The 19,791-nt window shown below is 38.8% G+C and overlaps 1 protein-coding gene across 1 annotated transcript in view; it reads left to right on the top strand.

Annotated features, from left to right (window-relative positions):
• The window catches only part of LOC111247748 (uncharacterized), a 95,064-nt gene that overhangs the window by 65,794 nt on the left and 9,479 nt on the right, over positions 1-19,791 (top strand). Inside the window, exon 2 of the mRNA XM_022799057.2 lies at positions 18,335-18,430. Coding sequence (XP_022654792.1) covers positions 18,335-18,430 — 96 coding nt within the window. The remainder of the gene's footprint in view (positions 1-18,334; positions 18,431-19,791) is intronic.

Genomic DNA, 19,791 nt, shown 5'->3' with positions numbered 1-19,791 from the left:
TACCTTCGTAGCTAGGTCACTCGGTTAGGTCGACCATGAACGAACAACTCTTAAAAATGTCTAGCTTTTAAAAAGCAAAATAAAGATACTAGCTAATAAGCGCACCACAAAAGAGAAGGGTGCCTACGAGAGACGTTGACGAATTTGCAATAACGTACATAGTATGCGCTAGTTGACGTCACGCTAGCTTAAGGGCAATGTGATTCTTTTTTTTACGACGCGCGGCTCACGACGGCGTCTCGTAACCGGTGCGTTGTGGGCTTTCTTTTCTGAGAATTGAGGCCGGATCACTGAAGGTTCGAGGCCCGAACCAGCAGTATCTACCGTCTTGCCACCATATCCCCGTCTACAAAATGTTCATCACAACAAATCATTAATCAGCTTTTGGCATATACGTTTCGTTGCTAATGTACTACTTCATTTCATCTCCATTATGAAACGATCCTTAGATTCGTTGGTAGTTATTCTCCATATCGGACCACAATATTATTTCCTATTTCGTCAGTGACAACAAATCAGTAATCCGTCATCTTCTATGTTGAATTTACCACGGCTCATACTATAATACACAGAACTACAATCGTATATCGATTTCTGTCTAGCGACATTGTAATACTTCGTTACGTCGTAGTAGCGTTATCAGTATCACGAGGAATAGGCCAGATGACTTCAATCCAAGGGACCGTTTTTTTAAGAAGAAGCGAATGACGAGCAGAGACAAAGAAACGGCAGCCTACACATCCCTCTGATATACGACATTATCGAATCGCATTATGGCACGGCCGAAGAGACGATGCTTAAAAAAAATCGTGCCGTTTCGAGTACTGGACAATGTCTGTGGAGTATAACGTGTAAATAACTACATAGATTACACCTCTTCAACAATAGTTACAAGCGACTACTATCACTATCAGTGTCTATTTTTCATAACAAAACAAAATTAGACCGCGTGCGGTGAAGCGGGATAAGGATAACTGAAGAAGCGGGAGTTTTAGGGAAGATTAGTAGATAGACATGATAGTTATGTCATATAATTATTGTTGTTTTTTTTTTTGGCAATAATTTATTACGGGTAGCCAGACGTCGGCATTGCCGTCATAAAGTGTACAGCCTAAATCTAAAATTAGCCACCGACTCTCCACCCCTATTATCGGCTGATATATTTATCCCAGTTCTCTTATTCAATATCTATCTATTAATCGAGGTGCATTTACTTTATCATTAAATATTGTTCACGTCCGCACACTGATTTGAGTCAAATATCGTACATGTAACGTACCTTGTAAGATTGCACGTGCATGATATGAAGCCGTTGATCATTAAAAAGTAACTTTACGAAATTCAGCGCGTTTAGCTAAAAAGCTACGCTTCGTTATAGCAATCATAATTAATTGAACAATGAGGCTAATTAGCAAGCGAATGTGTTTTTCGCCTCGAGCACGTAAGTTCTACAACTTAAACATCAAAGTATGTTTAATTAAGCCACTTGTTGCTCAAAAGACAGAGAGAACAGCCACTTAGCACCGAAAAAAACCACTGTCCTCGGCCGAGCTCTCATTCAATCGACGAATAAATCAATAAACTATAGCATTATATATATATATTTATAGCTTGTTTTTCCACCGCTCTATTTTGTGTGCCTTGGGAAAACTCTTGACCTACTTTGCTAATAGGACGGTGTATGTGTGTGTCAGCTTTGAAAAGGTTCTGCATAACATGAGAACGGTTCTCATTTTTGAAGAAAAAAGAGAACATTAGTGGTTCTATTCAGTTGTTCTTTGATGCGTTCGTGCCCATGATAACGTATGTCAATACAAATTAGGATATTAATCCACTTAAACCAAACCAAAGGCAATTTTTTTTTGAGTTGGAAAAAAAATTCAATTATACCTATGCTAGTATATATTATGCAGTACTAGAATATTATGCAGGTTGTATGTCGGGCCGTTTCTTAAGATAGTCATGCATCTGATCTACTTACGGTAAATGGAACAGTGAAGTTTTTCTTCACATCTGGAAAACACACTGTCGTTAGAACTAAAGGAACACCCAATATGTTGGACTTTTCCTTTGTGCTATTTTAGTGAACATACCTTTTGAGCTCTTATGCTTGTCAACCAGAAAGTAACAATATGGTGCTAGCATCTTCTGAGTTGCCTGAGTGAGCCTTTACCTTCGCCACATTACTCCTATCCTATACGAGTTGTAGCAGCGTCCCTAATAATCCTATTGTCCGATAGTCCTATTGACTATCGTTGAATGCTAGATACAGCCGTAACGCTGATAGTAGCGCAGTCAACATACTGGGTCATGGCAGATGACACAGTCTTACATATACATATGTATCTATGTTAGTGCTACCGTTGTATGGCATTGTAACACGAAGACACTGACCGTCTATCTCAGTTTCTATACGTCTATATAACCTGGGAGGCTTTCGCGGTTGACGCTATCTTGAGTGAACGCCTCTATATGTACGTAGATCTTTACCTTTAGCTGCTTCGCCTTAGCGATCGTGGCGTGATGGTGCGCATTACCGTCTGCTGGTGGAAGTTTGGGATGGTGGGAATCTGCACAAAAAACAAACAGGAGAACGGAGACCGACAAGGGCAACTGGTAATTGTTAATGCTATACGTGATGTATATTGCCACTCAGTATAACAGTAAGTAGATACAGTATCAACGATAGTAGACTCACTGCATTTAACCGCGGCCAGACCAAATGAGTCCGAAGCCAGTTAAAAGTAAAGTCAGATTGTTACTTCGACCGCCTAACCGGTAATGCATACGCCCTTAATCACACTGTACAGCCTCTTTGTTTGCCGTCTTCAGGAATCCTGCTGTGCTTGTACGAGCAGGTGTTGTCTTCGGTCCTGGCAGGGGTGCCGCCGTTCAAAGTTATTTCTGCTTACAACAACATTATCGTTTTTGCCCCGAAACTGAACTTAGCCTACCTACGAAGCTACGTTGATTTACTGTTGCTGTTGATTAACGCTGGTTATGGCTTTGCCTCACCTGCTGTCCTTACCTTAAAATTGAAGCTATTTACTTAATATGGTTTGTTCCTGACATCGCTATGAAGGCTTGTTGTAGTTGTATATCTGACACGTAACGTGTGTGGAGAGATTCGACGTTAGTTTGTATCTGTGCGTTGATGCAAACGTTCGTGCGTAATACACACAAAAACAACCATGGTCTACATGTGGACGAGATTCTCTCACTAGTTGCAATAACGATACTAACTAGAGGACTGCGTGTCATAACGTTTGTCAACGACATCTATCATTATAATATAAACTCGTTTGCCAGCTATCCATAACATTCGCTCTATCGAAATAGTTTTACGTGTATATGCGCAGAGATGCTTATACGAGGAAGTATCCACCCGTAACCACGTGCTAGCGTATCTTCTTACGATCATAGCCGGCGTTGTAATTTAGCTGTTGTTGATGTTATTATAGTTTGTGACGTGTTCCCCCAGCGCTTGAGCCGTCGATCTTGGCTAAACTCAATACTACGATTCAACAGTAATTTGGCGTGGGTGAAAAGCATAAGGGTTTGAGCATCGTAGCCGAAAAAGTCATACGAACAGACGGAAACCACTTCGATGCCTTATGTAAACGGCAACCAAACACTTCTACATTATACCAAGCATCGTCTCGCCCGCGGCAGTTTTTTCCGTTAGCGGTTGGCGGTTTTTGTTCGGCGATCCGCAGTAATCTAGACGCAAACCAAGCAAAATACGCTTCGATACTATGTAGCTCTATGTGTATAATATAGTGACAAATTATTATCGCAAGAATTGATAAATCGTCAAAGCTAGCGAGATTCTTAAATTCATGTTCTCTATCTGCCATTCATCCAACCCCAATCGCATTCTCTTGCCGCGCCCCCTTACCTGTCATCAAAACCAGTATCTTTCTCACTTCGACATCGTATAAATGTATAGAAAGTAATAGGAAAGATTGCTCCTGTCTAAAATAAAGACTTTTTTTTTACTACGGGATGAGAGGATGTTTTTTTACATGGATGAGAGGTGTTAGCAAATGTTAGCTACAATCGTGACTTTGATAGAGCGGTCGGCCACTGCAGTGTTTGTACCCAACGCTGAACGTCGTTGCGTGTCTGCGAGTCCACAGAAGCTTCATGTTCGTAATCGTTACTATTTTGCTTACTGAGTTTACCTGTACACTTGAGTACTGACCGGTATACGCTTACTTGTAAAACTTCGGCTGTACAGTGCTGCCGAAATATTAAGCAAAATAAGGACCACAACTGAACAGCGCACTATATTGATAGAAACATGCCTAGTGGGGCTAAATACTTAGGTGCAGTTAGCCATATCAGGCTTTAATCAAATCAAGTTGCCCTTTTTGCCGGCCGGAAACAGTCCAGTTAAAAACAAACGGCTACATTTTGCCATATGTATTTTGTGTCAGTATCCCTAAGGATTATTGTATATGATTAATATGAATTGCCGCTAGGGCGATGTGGCGCTTTCGTCATATCGTCTGCTATTATTATACGACGACGATGAGACGCCATGAGGTTCTTTACACAACCCTGAGTATGTCGACTTATTAGAAGCCTGGAAAATTAGGTGAAAAAATTGTTTGCTGAACATGTTCAGGAAAAACAAGTTACGGATGGTCTGCTGACACGAAATCAGAGTATCCAGAGACCTCGTTAAAGGCCTACAAAATTGCCATTCGCATTATAATTGCGCATTAATTATGCAGATGTACGTATTATGTACAGTGGCCACTAATCTACTAAGCCCACTAATACGCAAATTTAAACGTTTTATATGCTTCTTTGTTTATGACTTTAAAGTTTATTTGTTATAAATGTGTAAAGTACAAATGTGACTAAATTTTTGTTAAAAAAACTGACGTCTAATTTAGGCATTTTAATAATAAAGCGGCGGAACAGCTTACTCTACACCAGAGCTTCTGATTACGCTACAGTATTACGATTGAAGGTCGGTTTCGATATTGAAGTAACTTCGAGGTCTTAAATGTAACTGTAAATCGGATATGATTGGCTATTAAGACTATACACAAGAAAATTCTTGTAATGCCTTGTTAGAAATTTTATTAATAGCATTTTGAAGTGTATTGCGATCTTTAAAAGTGTTTGTATAGTCATTCCTTAGTTTTAGCTCTAATGCGTAAAACTTATTGCTAACTATTGTTGGCATTATCTTATTGATGTCAAAAATATATACTCAAAACAGAATAGGGTTTGAGCAGCTCCCATGAGAAACGCCTGGGAATCGAAGCGATAATTAATGAAGCTCCGGTTGAAAAGTACATAACGGGGATGCTGGTAAAAACTCTCAGTTATATATATAAGTGCTGTTAATTGCCAATTGGCTATGGGTTTATCAAACGCTTAGAGTGGTTTACTTTATTCAAAAATTGAGAAAAACTGAAATATGGAGAGTTAAAAACTAGGTCCATACGATTATCCTGTGGGGAGGGGGATTTTCGTTTTAAAAAAACAGTTACTTCTTTTCTAGAAGCCCCAGTTCTACTGAAATATTCAAAATGGAGTCAATTACCAACTTCTCAAAAATAATTTAGGCGGTAATTGCGAAGCAAAGCTATAGTCATCTATATATGATTTGACTTTATCTCTATAAACATATGTAACTACAGGGTTTTTGAAGGCATCAAGCACTTTTCATTCTGATAAAATCTGCAATATAGGAGATAAATTAACCTAAATATTATATGCGTCACTTCTTGACAAGGATAGGGGAACTAACTTTAGGATAAAATAACATTTCATAGGATGATCGTTGCTTTTTATAAACATATGCATTTCTGTCATTATTACTAAACGGGCTATCATTTACCGGTTTTGAACTGGCAAGAATTGATCGTTTACCCTAAACAGCTGAAAGGCTTGCCTTGTTACAGTGTGCAGTCGCGCAGGTACGATTTTTTTTGCCTAAATCACCCCTGCACCCTTTTATAGTTTATTATCAAACCTAAAGAAGGACTTCGAGTCTTAAAAACTAATAATTGATACGATATGCAATCTAGTGCCTGTTTTTCGTAACTTGCATTTGTTGCTTGAGTTTAAATAGCTTCTCACTACAGACTGTAGCCTTTTTACATATTTCTCTAGACTTTCATCTAAAAAAATATTCTACCTTTCGTCTTTTCGCTATGTCTAGAAACAAATCTTACAATAAATTTATATGTTTGATGACTGAAATATGACAGAGCACTTGCTTTCCGCTTCATTGAAGTCAATAAAGTAGCTTCTTCATTGTATAAAACCTAACCTGCCCCCAATACTACCCTAGTTACATTTTCAAAAGCTGGATTAATTGTTGAATCTATTTTTAGCACCGGAGTCCGTGAAAGTAGACTTCATTGAGGAAGCTTTTAAAATGGATAAGTTTGTTTATTGGACTTGGACAAGGTTGATATTTTCCAAAAATAACTACAGTCCTAATTGAATAATATGACCATTCGACAGTAGAGCAGATGTCTCTGCATTATATCTAAGTCTAAATGCTTCGCGGTAATTCCCAAGCGCATAATATATATATATATATATATATATATATATATATATATATATATATATAAAAATAATTACATCTGCCTGACAAAAAAAAAGTTAGCTTTTCAGCACTTTAAACTAACGGGTAGGTGCCCTAATTAAAATACTCTCCATGCAATCTCGATGGTCCGATCCGTTCTGATGCCTTTTTCATGCTGTCACTCCGTTTGTCCTTGTCGAGGTGACTGAAACCGCGCCTGCTATTTTGCAAATTAATGACCTGATTATTGTTTCCTTGAAGGTAAAACATCATGCCTCGAATGTTCTAACTTGCACAGTCTAATGTTCTAAATTACGTTGTACAGATATATGCACAGCTAAAACAAAAAAAATGATCTAGTTTCTACCTCCATTGCATCACATGCTTGCCGATCCGACAGCTGATATATATGTGCCTTAGACTAGAACAAACCTCATATTTAATTTTTTCACAAGCACCAGCCAGAAATGGCGTAGAAAACAACGATCGTTTCCATACATTAGTCACTCTAATAAATCATATTAAAGACTAAATAATAAGTGTGAATTTACGAAATTTACGCAGTAGCTTTCAGATCTGCGGCTTTGTCCTATCCTTTTTTTATTCACTGACATTTGAGTAGCCATATTTATTGTCAAAAGTATACAATAAAGACTACAACTTTAAGTTCATTGCGGTGGTGCTCCGCAAGGTGGTTATCAGTCATACGAAAATTTAGTATCCCAGCCTGGCCATCGTTTAAAACAGGTCTGTACGTGCGTCTATGACTGGACGGTGTGAAGATACACCTTTTTTGAGGGGGGAAGCAGGTATCGTAAGCAGATCATTGTGAATTAGTTAATTTCGTTGATGCGATTAGTGGCAGAGGTATTATCTCTATTGCTATATATATATATATATATATATACTTACTATATAAAAATAATTACATCTGCCTGACAAAAAAAAAGTTAGCTTTGCAGCACTTTAAATTAACGGGTAGGTGCCCTAATTAAAATACTCTCCATGCAATCTCGATCGTCCGATCCGTTCTCATACCTTTTTCACGCTGTCACTCCGTTTGTCCTTGTCGATATATATATATATATATATATATATATATATAAGCTATTGCAGCATGTCAAAGCCATGCAGAAAACACAAATAACGTATAAAGAGACATAGACTATTATTAAGTATACATTTTTTGTGAGGAACAGCAGCCGTCGCGGTCGCAGCGAACGTGAGTAACGACAGAACAGGTAAATGAAGCTTCCACTAGTTTCATGTTTTTTTAAGTTCGTGTCTTTGTTTTATCGTGGCGGGGCAAAGACAGCGAAATATTAAACTTCGAGAGAGTCAATTGTTAGGACATCGATCAAAAGACGTTACATTATACTCCTGTAGCATCCAGTATGGTACCTAGTGAAGCATCTTTTTTTTATTTCGATAATTAAATCGGTTGCAGCTAAAAGGATATGCAAAGAACTCATCTATCTATGCGCTAACGTCAGCAAGAAGATCTGATTGAATTTTGGCAGGTAACGAAAACGGCCACAGACATTATGTTTCAGGAGGACTATGCTATTCCCGTGACGGTGAAGTTTATTTTAGAGATATATAATTGGAAATCGGGCGTGGACTAGGCAATTATGCGGAGTAACGGCTAATGGCCCCAGTAGGTATACACCTTGAACCACTTGTACAGATCGCTCTACAGTAGATAATTGAGAAGCACGGATTTAGTATTCAACTTTCAATTCACTCACAAGTTATTTACACTGTTTTCATTTCGTGTAGTCTAACGAAGCTACGCTTATTGTCTAAATTATACAAGCGTGATTTGACTTGTTTTTCTTTGAACATCTAAACAGCATACGTTATTAAATCCTACTTCCTTTTCTCGTTTTCCGTTACGTATGCACGTAATTGACACTGGTTCATTAGCATTGGCGCGACTATTTCAATGTCTATAAGGGCGCAGAGCTTTCTTCATAACTACATAGCGTGTGTGAGCATATTCCGCAAAAATCATTTTTTTGCTCTGTCCTTCTAAGTCGCTACAAAGTCCTTAAAACATAATACAAACGTGCCTGCAGGCTACAGGACGAGCGCGTGAAACAAAAGGAGCCCCTTGTGATTTACTGTCATCTCCGTTTTCCGCCTCCGATCTGGGCATATTATAGTTAGACGGAAAAGATCGTTGCTCGTTAAACATATCAATACCGGTGAACTATCGAAAGTAAGGCTTTAGTCGTCATTGGAGCAAAACAGCGTAAACTTAATAGACATTAAGGGGGCTCTGTGACAAGTTCTCCTTCCAGCTGTTCGGAGGATGCCCTCGTATGAGAAGAAATAAGACGTCGAAATCTTCCTTCGGTACTCGTCAGCTATTGACATGACATGACATGGCCACCAGGTTGTTGTCAATGGAAAGTTGGCGTTGAAGAGCTTATTTGTTATACATCTCCATTAACTGAACCTTTATTGAAATCGTGGCGTTCATTTTCGAAGCCTTCGTCGTCGTGACACCGTGTTGTGCACTTCAAAGACGCGCAATAGGAAGCGTCGTGTGGTGGACGGACATTGGAAGCACAAAAAAGCGTGATCTTCCTTAAGTTGCCTTCCAAAGATTTTTTTGGTTGTTTGCTACGTTGTCGTTGCATCTTGATGTCGCTGTTGATGTTGTTATTATGATTTTGGCCGATATTTTTGTTACTGTTGGTGCAGCGGTTGTTGTCGTTGTTGCTACCGCCGCCGATGATGACGGCGGCGTTGGTTTGTGTACAATAGCCAAAATACTAATGGGACCGTCGCGTCATCAATATGGATCCCACACGTAGGCAAAATTAGTTGAGAACGAGTCACTGGCTGAGCTTTCGTAGCATTGGCAACTGATGAGGGCACTGATAGTTGCAGTCAAAGGCCGAACGGACACCATCGGGATAGAGATAGATATATGCTGATTTTCTACCAGCTACGAAAAGAGTTCGTGAAGACGCACTAAGAAGTATGATCATTGCTATTATCATTAGATTCGTTTTCGAACACTCGATGACGCTGACTCGAACTCAGCCGATGGCAAGGATAAGCAATAAGCATGAGAAGAAAGGCAAGCGGGACACGAAGGGAAAATGGTGAGAGCGAGCATGTGGTACAGGGAAAAAGTGCAGCAGTTATAAGATCAGAGGGGACAACAATAGCAAGCTTGAACGCAAATACAAAGGAAAAGTACCGCGCCGAAGGAACAATATTTGCTGAACTATATATAGCCCATATATAGAAACCGGACGATACCTTCAAATGAAGCTATGGTTACGGGAGTTGCATTTAAATGAAGACATTCTTTCTGGTAGACACTATTTTCCATTGGTCCCTCGTGAAATTTTTGCTAAATCAAAGCGATTCGATATTTTGTATGACGTGTATGGGCCAGGCCGAACATCAAATAGCAACGGGGTATGCGTAGCGTTGCAAGTAGTCGTTATTTTCGAGCTGATTAATAAATGGCCCTCTTTTGATTTTACACGATGCTTTTCTAATATGTTAGTCAGTTTAACTGCCTTGCCGGCAAACATTAGCTTAGCTCCCATTTTATTGAGCGTGGTGTACTCCTTTTATTAGCTTTCTGTCATCGTAATTTACTGATTATTGGGGCTACACAGATATGGGCACGGTAGAGGAACGCCATGAAAAATAGCCTAAAATATGAATGATGCGTGGTTTCGCAGAGAAAAGTTGCTTCGTAAGTACAGGCCGTTGTCATGACGTTGTTTTTTTCCTTCGCTTGACCCGTCATTACCGAATAACAATTGGGGTCAAAGTTGGCCAAGTCTGAGAACAACAAAACCAGTTCATCCGGAACGGCCAAAAAAAAAGTACAAAATGGCGAAAAATGTTCGCATTACGCAGATATTGCGAATATAGTTACCATTACGAGTGATACGTCATTGAGCATTACACAGTGCCGCTGATAATAGCGATTAATGATTGTTTGTAAGTAAGGGCATAATATTATATGATCGTTTTAACAGAGCAGTAATAATTGAAACGATCAAACGGTAGGTGTTAGCATTGGCACCATTATGGTTTTATCAAAAACAACAACATCCATCGGTCGGCCGTGTGTTATGGCTACGCTTTCGACAACGGCCATTTCTGCTGCCGTTACAGGTACTATTGTGGGCGGTAACGCAGGCGCCTTCGCCGCGATTACTGAACCCCTACCGGCTACCATTGCATACGATTGAGTCACTCCGTTATTTTTAATCTAAGCGTTATATATATATATATACACTTAATGGTGCGCAATTGTTGTAATTATACCGAAAAGAGAGTAATCCTGTTAAGGGTAACTTTCACCGTAGCACATTGTTGATGATGTCGTCGTTGTTGTTGTTGCTGTTGTCATCGTCAATAACGGTCGTTGTCCAGAGCAGATTTAAAACGTTCCAAGCATTGACAGTTTACTCATCGTTCACAAACTGTTTTCCTCGTTTTTCTTCACCCGTCCATTTCTGCGAATGAACAACGCCTGCAAAGTTATATTTATCCTTGTGATGTAACTAGAGTGCCTCTTCCCACGCATCGTTCATCTACCTACCTCTACTTCCCGTCTAACTTTGCGGAAAGCCAGATCAACTGGCAACATTAGTGGGTAACGAGCAAATGTTAGCGGTCGACCAAAATATCAACGCAAGTAAATTTTCTTCAATCAATTTGGCTGTGAACGCGACTGATTCTAAACGGGAATCACACGGATCACACGGCCACCTCTCGCATTGATTGCTTTCTTGTTGACTACCTCACACGCATTAATCACTATTTGACCAATTCACTTCGCGGGTACCAAGAAACGTAGACGCAGGACCTCGCCGAGATCGATCCAGCAAATAACAGCAGCCTTATCGGTTAGCAGCGCTACTATACAAAATGATCCAAACTTTTCCCTTGTTATAGTATTCGCTGAGTCTGGTAAAGCATGCCGTCAACGATCTACTCAATATCCATCGCGTGTCTTCGCGGCCGATGGCCGGTGGTCAGCATTAGCGTTCTCACTCATCTCTGACGTATTTCCGCTGTGGCGGCCGGACCAACAGCAGAAACGTCGACGAAACGAAGGCGGCGTCTTTGCTAACGGCGTTAACGTTACAGTAATGTCCTGCGATTACCTATCGTTCTTAATCTTCAAAACATCAGAATCGAACCAAATGGAGAACGATGTCTAACTGCGATTGGTCGTGATAGGGATGATTTACGTTTCTAGAGCGATTCGATAATTGCAAAGTTGTGCGGGCGCTGTACATTCGTCCACGTACATCATTTTCAGATGTTAAGTTACTATTTGTTTGTATCTTGCCCATACGTGTGTGTGTGTGTGTGTATATAATGAAACAATAAATACAAATATCTATATATAATAAAATAAGAAGGTGTCGTAACGAAACAATAATCGTTTTCATTAAGCTATCGAGCTGTGTAGTAATATATATATATTACTACATATTACTAGAGATATATATATATATATAATTATAGCATGATTAGACGGCTAATATTGGCATATAGCTTTCGTTATTGTTATTATTATTACGATAAGGTATACACCGTTAGTAGAAATGTATGTGCCTCTATACACACATAATATAAAAAGGCTGACATGCGGTGTTGACAACGGTTATCAAAAAGTGTGTCAACGGCTTAATCATGCTACTGAGTAAGTCTTACAGTTTGTTTATCAGGACAATATGAAAAGGCCCAAAACGGATCTAAATATAACAATGTTGCGGTTGTTGATTTCCCAAAAAAACATGATTCACGATAACGTGGCAAACGTGTTGAAGTAATAACATCTCTCTCTTTAGCCGCTAGCCCTTCGAAGGATGGGCCATTTCGATGTCACCCCTCTGTAAAGATGTGGCTCTTAACGACATTGAAATAGTTCGCTTCTTACATCATCTTTAGGATTGGAACTTAGAGACGCGGTGAATAGCCTTCGGATTAACTAGAATGCATTCTATATAACAACAGTATACAGGGAGGACATAAACAACCGATTGGCACCGCCTATACGGTCCAACGAACAGATTGATGAGTTGAGTACACTTCCACAATGGGATCGTATGTGACGCAGATTGCTAGAGCATTGCAGTATATATATATATATATATATTTATGTCCTCGCACAAGTTCCTTCAAGTAGAAAAAGGTAAAGTTACACGTCTAATTTCATTCTGACAAATCGAAAAGCGGAACCCCTTTCTCGAGATATTAAACAGGCAGTACATTACTTCTTTTTAAGATCGTACGATAGTTTAATATGTCTTTAGCTTTCAAAATGAATTTTCTCTTCAATGATATTTAGTCCTATTACTGAGTAATACGGCATGTTTGTTACTAGCAAGCAAGCAAGCAAGCAATCATGTACGGTTGGTAGTACGCACAATTAGTGGCATTTCGAGAGAAAAGATTTCCAGTGGTTACTTCTTTTCGCGAAGAGCATTACCTTATTATTATATCTTAGTAAATTTATAAATCGTGTTTATAATCGTTAACCGAGAGTGGGTTCATCGCTGTTAACAAAGGGCCGAGATCTTGACCTGCAACCCGACTCTCACTTTTACTATATTAAATTATCTAGTAATTACTTGCGTACTATGAAAAATAATTTTCTTGAAAGCTAAATCATGCTTGTTTCGACGTACGTGCCTTTTTGCAATTATCAGACATAGGACGTGCAAACAAAGGACCATAGCCGAAATTAGATTCCTTCAAAAGCCAAGCGTTTGTTTCCTCCTGTATTGGACCCGAACTAAATCGATAAGTCGACGCCATACGTAAAGAAAGAAATTATTTAAATCAATCAAAACGGTTAAAGATCATCAAAAAAACGTTTTCTACTTATCACGAAAACCAAAATGTAGAATACATCCTTACCTTGATCCTTGGTTAATCAAACAATTGACTCTTTATTCATTTAAAGGTGAGACAACAAACTAAGTGCTAAGTGAAAATCACAGAAAACAGTTAGTTTCGCCGTTAAATGAGCAAGGAACATCGTTCATGACCATATGCTTTCAGATGAAGCTACGCCATGTTCAATGATGATTTATACGAAGATTTTGCGGTTACAAAGAAGGGATAACGCTACTTATTCAATGGCGACGTATTGGGTTATAATTCGATCGGGAACGAACTCTGTCAAAAACAAGATATTACTTTGGCAGTCATCAAACTCACGGTTTGATCGACTTTTTCTCGCAAAGCACTTGCTGATTTACTAAAAGTTACTTACAGTAACTTAAAATTGGGGTTTTATTTTCTGTCACATAGCTTATCGATCCGTTTCTCGCGCTTGCCTTGATAGCCGTAAATTCACATACCGCTATTTATGCGATAGGAAACCTTTTTCGACCTGAACGTACATTGGAGAAATCTATCGAAGGTCTCCTATATGTGTTGATCTTACCTATTTTAATTTTTGATCTGCTTCTTCATCTGTTACATCTAAACTCGCACACTTATTTGAATAGTCAGCCGTACAGAAAAGTAGTCTAATAAACAGAAGATTTTCTGTAAGACAAGCCATTCCGCGTTAGGGTAAATGATGGCCATTCGGATCAAGGTACCACGAAACATCTGTCCACGAAAAAGCGTTTTCGTGGAGAATTGTTTCGTGCAAATACTGCTCCGAAACTTATGTAAACAAAATTCGAATGTACTCGTCAAAAGTGAATGCCTCAGACGCCCCCTAGACTTATAGTGTTATTTTCTAGGTTCGACACGAAAGGCGGATATACAACTATGAATACAGCACTGTCCATAAACTGAAAGCTAACGACTTTGGAGCTTTAGCGCTCGGACCAGGTGGTTGAAGTTATTTATTTTGCAGGCCATCAAATTAACTTGAACACCAAGTGGCAATCATACATAAAATTTTCGCCTCTAACTAACCTTGTCGAGAAGATTGAAACGAATTGAGAACTTTCTTAATCTTAATTATAATATAAGAAGCGGAACGTGTCGCCTATGCTAATGCACATAAATGTTGTGCCTTTTAGATCAATAAAATTGTCTGACTCTAAGAGTTTTAATTGCATTAAACTCATTGGCAATGGTCCAGCTATATATTCTGTCGAAAAACCAAAAAACGACTTCATTCTGCAAGGACTAAATTTACAACTTTATGGAAACCTTATTGTAGCCCACCAAGTTATCATTAGATGTATGCTCTTTATAAAGTGTACCAAATCAAATTGGAATACATAGGTAAGGCGCAATCCGATCACGTATTAAGGATCTGATAATACCTCACCTTAAAATAAATAAAATAAAATTCTCACCTTAAAATAGTTCTACTGCACAGGAAATTAACGAAGCAAAATTTTGCAACAATTAGTCCTGTTTCGACGCTAAATTGTATATGAAATCGCAAAAAAAAAAAAAAAAAAGGACAATCCAATGCCTCCTAGCACACTGGGCGCAATTCAATCCACCCTAAAACTTTCGACTGATTTCGACGGAAGTTTCTAAAACATCCTTGTCTAACCTACAAATAGGCGGATTAGACACATATAATAATTAACGAATATAATAATCATGTTCTATTAGATAGAGCTAGAAAATCTATTGTCTCCAGCATTTCTTAGTTTCCGCAATATGGCCGCCGCAAATCTAAATATGTCCGCGTAGTGTTCGTGTCGAAAGTCGTATGTACACACACGCAGGTTCTCATTCGTACTTACAGCGTCGTCTCTACTGCAAACGTTACGTTCCACTGTTTTGTTTAGAGTTTAATGTCAACATCGGTCACTTATTGGGGATAATTAAAATAATAGACACAACGATGTATCAGATAGATTCGTAATAGTCGCCATTGGCAATATTGGCACTCACTAGTATCAAGCACATCGGCTCTAACTAATTAGTGATACGTGCCTGTATGTACACAATCTAACATCGGTATTTCGGTAGCTGATTAAGTGTCGCAATCTTATCGCATCGGAAAGATAGGATGCCCTTGATTTTTAGAAGGCATTTGTATATCTGGGTGCTGGGTATCTTGACAAAAATGTACTCGAACATATCTCCACTTCCGCTAAAATTGAAAATGATTCTTAATTATATTTACGGGTAACGTTCAACTTCTCCGAATCCGACTGACCAAAAGGCTTAATCTGAACCGTCGCATAATGGTCAGGTTTCGTTCTATCGACCAAAACGTCTCCCGTCATTTTTGATTGAAACGGCACGACGACCCAATAACCCTTCAGATAAAATGACACCAAGCAATGTCTTTCAAGTCTTTTGATTTGTTCGCAAAATTTTTTATTGATTATTACCACCTTTGTTATAAGAAAAGCTTCCATCAGACGTGAAAGATATACGTGCGAGCCACGTTTCATTCGGAAGCAACGGAGGAAGGTCTGATAAGACCGTGCGCCCGCAGGGTTATTGCATTGATCGGCATAGGAGCACTGCATTAATGGATGCGAAATAAAGCATGGATAGATCTAAAATCGAGTTAATATTTACCTGGATGTGTGCTCGCACTTTGCGCATAACTCGTAAATATGCCTAGAACTTCGATTCATAGATAATAGACCCAAATTGAAAGTAAAAATTAGTCGCACGTTAACTTTATGAAGTAACTGTCCGTCAATAGCCATTCATGAGAGAATGCTAAAAAAACATAGGCATCATTACCAGCAGTGAACGTGAATGAAACGATTAATTTTTTTCTGAAGGATCCTTTTCACTTATTACGGAGGGCTAATGTTGTAAAAATAAAGTTAACATAAGTTTCTAATACTAAAATAGGCAAATGTATACCTACTGAAGTGCAATGGATCATATATATATATATATTTACTGCAATTTTCGAAAATTGTTTTGCAGGCATTACGAGAAAATGTTCATATATGTTCTTTACTTCATTAAATCGTCGCCTATGCTGTTGTAGGTTTTAAAAAACACACGCTCCGTTTACTAATTAGTGATATCGAGGGACGAATGATATATCCGTCTTTTCGAAGTTAGTCCTCTTGGCTGATTAAATCAGGTGATACGACGTGAGTTCAGCACGAAACGTTACTTGTGTGTCATCAGATTTTCAATCACCGTCGGATCATCAATCACCGGATAAGATAACCAAGTTTAAACATAGCAACAAAGTTTTGTATTTTCGGATGCCTGGCGTTGTTGAGCAGTAAAGAACATGCGTTATTCTAGGTCTGGCTGAACGACGCATTTTACGAAGCATGTCTAGCTTACAAATCAGCTTTTTTCACCGAACACTTCTGTTGCATCAATAAACAGCAACCTTAAAAACCACCGTAAATGCGCCGTCAGCTGCGCCCCCCTTTCGGGTGCTATAATGTACAAGAGTAGATATGCGTCAGGAAAAAATGAAGTTAAGGCTCCTATATATCTATATATATGAACAAACGGAGGCGTGCTTGTCGTTACGTGATCACAGTGTCTAGCTGGAGTTTAAGACATGATAAATCGCTGGAATTCTTAGTGATGGTGGCTCGAGTCGGCGGTCAGCAAATTTACCGTCGCCAATTAGTAATACAAGTATATGTAGAAATTTATACATAAGGTGCTGATATGGCGATCATGAGGCTAGACTGGAATCCTACTCTAGATCGTATCAACGTAAACCGTAGCCCAAGAGTCTGTTTAGCATCAAGTTTGCACTATTCCTACGACATATATAAATATAAAAACTTGCTAACAAGTTTATAACAACAAGAAAACTGTTAACAGCCTTCCTGATTAGCTTGAACGGCGTAATACAGTTAAGTGGAAAAAACATTTTGATCAAAGCAGCCGCTCAACGTATGGCTTATATATACTGCCGCTAACCGGCATAACGACATCGTGTTTTTTTAAATTCATCAGCTGCAACGTCTACGCACGTTGCAGATGTTAATACAGTAAAGTCTTCGGCCGAGTCCTGGAAAAGGCAGTCGACATATACTGTATATTCTATCGGCAGCGAGTTATTACACTAACAGAAAACCAGTTACTCTAGATAAAATAAAAATATCATAATTATCAGCTGACTAGTCAGGCCGAATAAGTGTAACTTGCTGTTTAGTAGGAATAATCGCAAGGAGCAGTTACTACTATTATAAGATATATTATAGGAAAATTACTATATGCGAAATTAATAGCCTAAAATGCAGCTAAACGTTGCACCAACTAACTAACGTGCTCTAGGTAAATCTGACGATAAGCTTCATTTTTTGGGTAGGTAGAAACAAGGGAAAAATAACAGCCCCCGGCTATTTATCTCGGTATGTAAGGACCTTTAACAAAGCAGCGTCTAGCCCAGCAGACATGCAATGGGTTATCGCACAGCATACTCCTCCTATACCAGGCCAAAAGCATCCTTCCGAGCGCGTTTGTTTCTCTTTTACGTAGCATTTCTATAAGTCAGCTTTGAGATTTTATGAACACTAGAACCTTCGATTAAATGAAATAAAAAAATTCGTAGAGGTCTAAGACAAAATACCATGTGGCTCGTTCCACATAAACCCTGAGACGAGCAAAAAAGGGCCTCTATGATTATTAATTAATTAAGCTAAATTAGCTTGGAAGCGAGGCACAAACTAAAATAAATCTCACAAAACGATAATTATCGCCAGTGAGTAGAAACTGTTGGTTTGGAATTGATTGAAAGAACAGATAGCACGTTCCATACAACAAAAAGTACTTGACGATGAACGGTTATACTAAACAAAGCCATTTCCCGTTGTTATTATCCACAATTCTTTATTTATATTTCAGGCTAAGGAAAGGAGCACCCTGTTATGGCTTCTCGCGAAGGCGCATAAGGGAAGGATTCCTATCGACCTACGCAGTCCGCATTACAAAGAGTCAGAGGTAAATCAACCAATGCCCGATAAGCTTAATGCAAGCCTATTAAAAAAATATACGATATTTCGTTAATCACCTAATTTCTGTACAGACTAGGAAGGGTATCGGTGGGTAGATCGCTGTTTGGAGACAGATTCCCTATCTAAGATGTTATTCAAATACGCCATTGGGAAGTTTATATTTTTCGTCTACATCGAATTTAATGATAACAGACGATTATAATAATAGAGGATGTGTTTGGACCGGATCAATGTATTGCTTAAGGTAAGGACATATCTTCAACACTGCACACAAGTGCAAAGTTGATAGAGCAACGGTTGATAAAGTATTATCTTCCACCATAGAACCCACATAGACATCTTCAACCACATAGAACTGCCATGCTTTTAGTCTTACCCTGAGCTTGACAACAGTCAAAAACATGTGCTACTCAGCAACTTACCCTGAAATTGTTTCGTTTTATTGGCCCATCTATTTTCAAGCGAACGTTTTAATAATGTTTTACTACATTGACGTCTAACGGTTGTCAACCGAAAGTGCTATATGATGCGTCGCTATGGTTCGGTATGGGCTGGCTCACAATTATTTATCACACAATTATATACCAGAAGCGAATTTGCAGACGGCCTTCTTTGGCCAATAAAGCATTGAGGACAAGTACTTTGTCCGTTAAAGGCTCCGTGTGCGACAATCTGCAGGTATAAAACTAGACAATAAAACTTGACCCAGCGTACCTTTAGATGCGATGATGGGGCAATTTTATAGCGAAAAAGAATCAAATAGCGAATTTTTTATACATGACGGTGTTCAATTAGCTCGTATCTGTAATGTTAAATATGAAAGGGTAAACAAAATGTTGAAATGAAAACAAAATGTGCCCTGTTTTCTGTGTTGCAACAATGTAGTATGCAAGTCTTGGTCATCAAATGACCTAATCCTTGGACATACTTCCTTCTTCACACCATCTTTATTTAGGCCTCAATTGCGGTAAGCCCAGCCGGAACCTTTGCTTCATGATCGAACCTTAAATAGCTGTATTTTTATAGAAGTCAGATCAAAATTTTTCAATCTCTCAGTCATTCTTCTACATGGCTGCTACCTTCACCTGCTACTTCTTTCATCATATTATCAGTGACATGTACCCTCAGCTAACGGGGCAATTTCATCTTTCGTATACGCCAGACAACCTCTATATACTGATTTACTAGATAAAAATATCGGCCTAAGACAAACGACCATAATTCTCTGCGCAAAAGAGCGACCACTTAGCAGTTCGCCCTCTTATACTCACGTTCGTCCATCACCGAGTTTTATTTATTTTCCAATTAGGATGAAAATAAAGTGGGAAAGGTTGACGTTCGACAAAA

This window comes from Varroa destructor, unplaced genomic scaffold (genome assembly GCF_002443255.2).
Source record: "Varroa destructor unplaced genomic scaffold, Vdes_3.0 BEIS01000001.1, whole genome shotgun sequence".
NCBI lineage: Eukaryota > Metazoa > Arthropoda > Arachnida > Mesostigmata > Varroidae > Varroa > Varroa destructor.
Note: the sequence above shows the minus strand (reverse complement) of the source record. Positions and strands in the feature narration are given on the sequence as shown.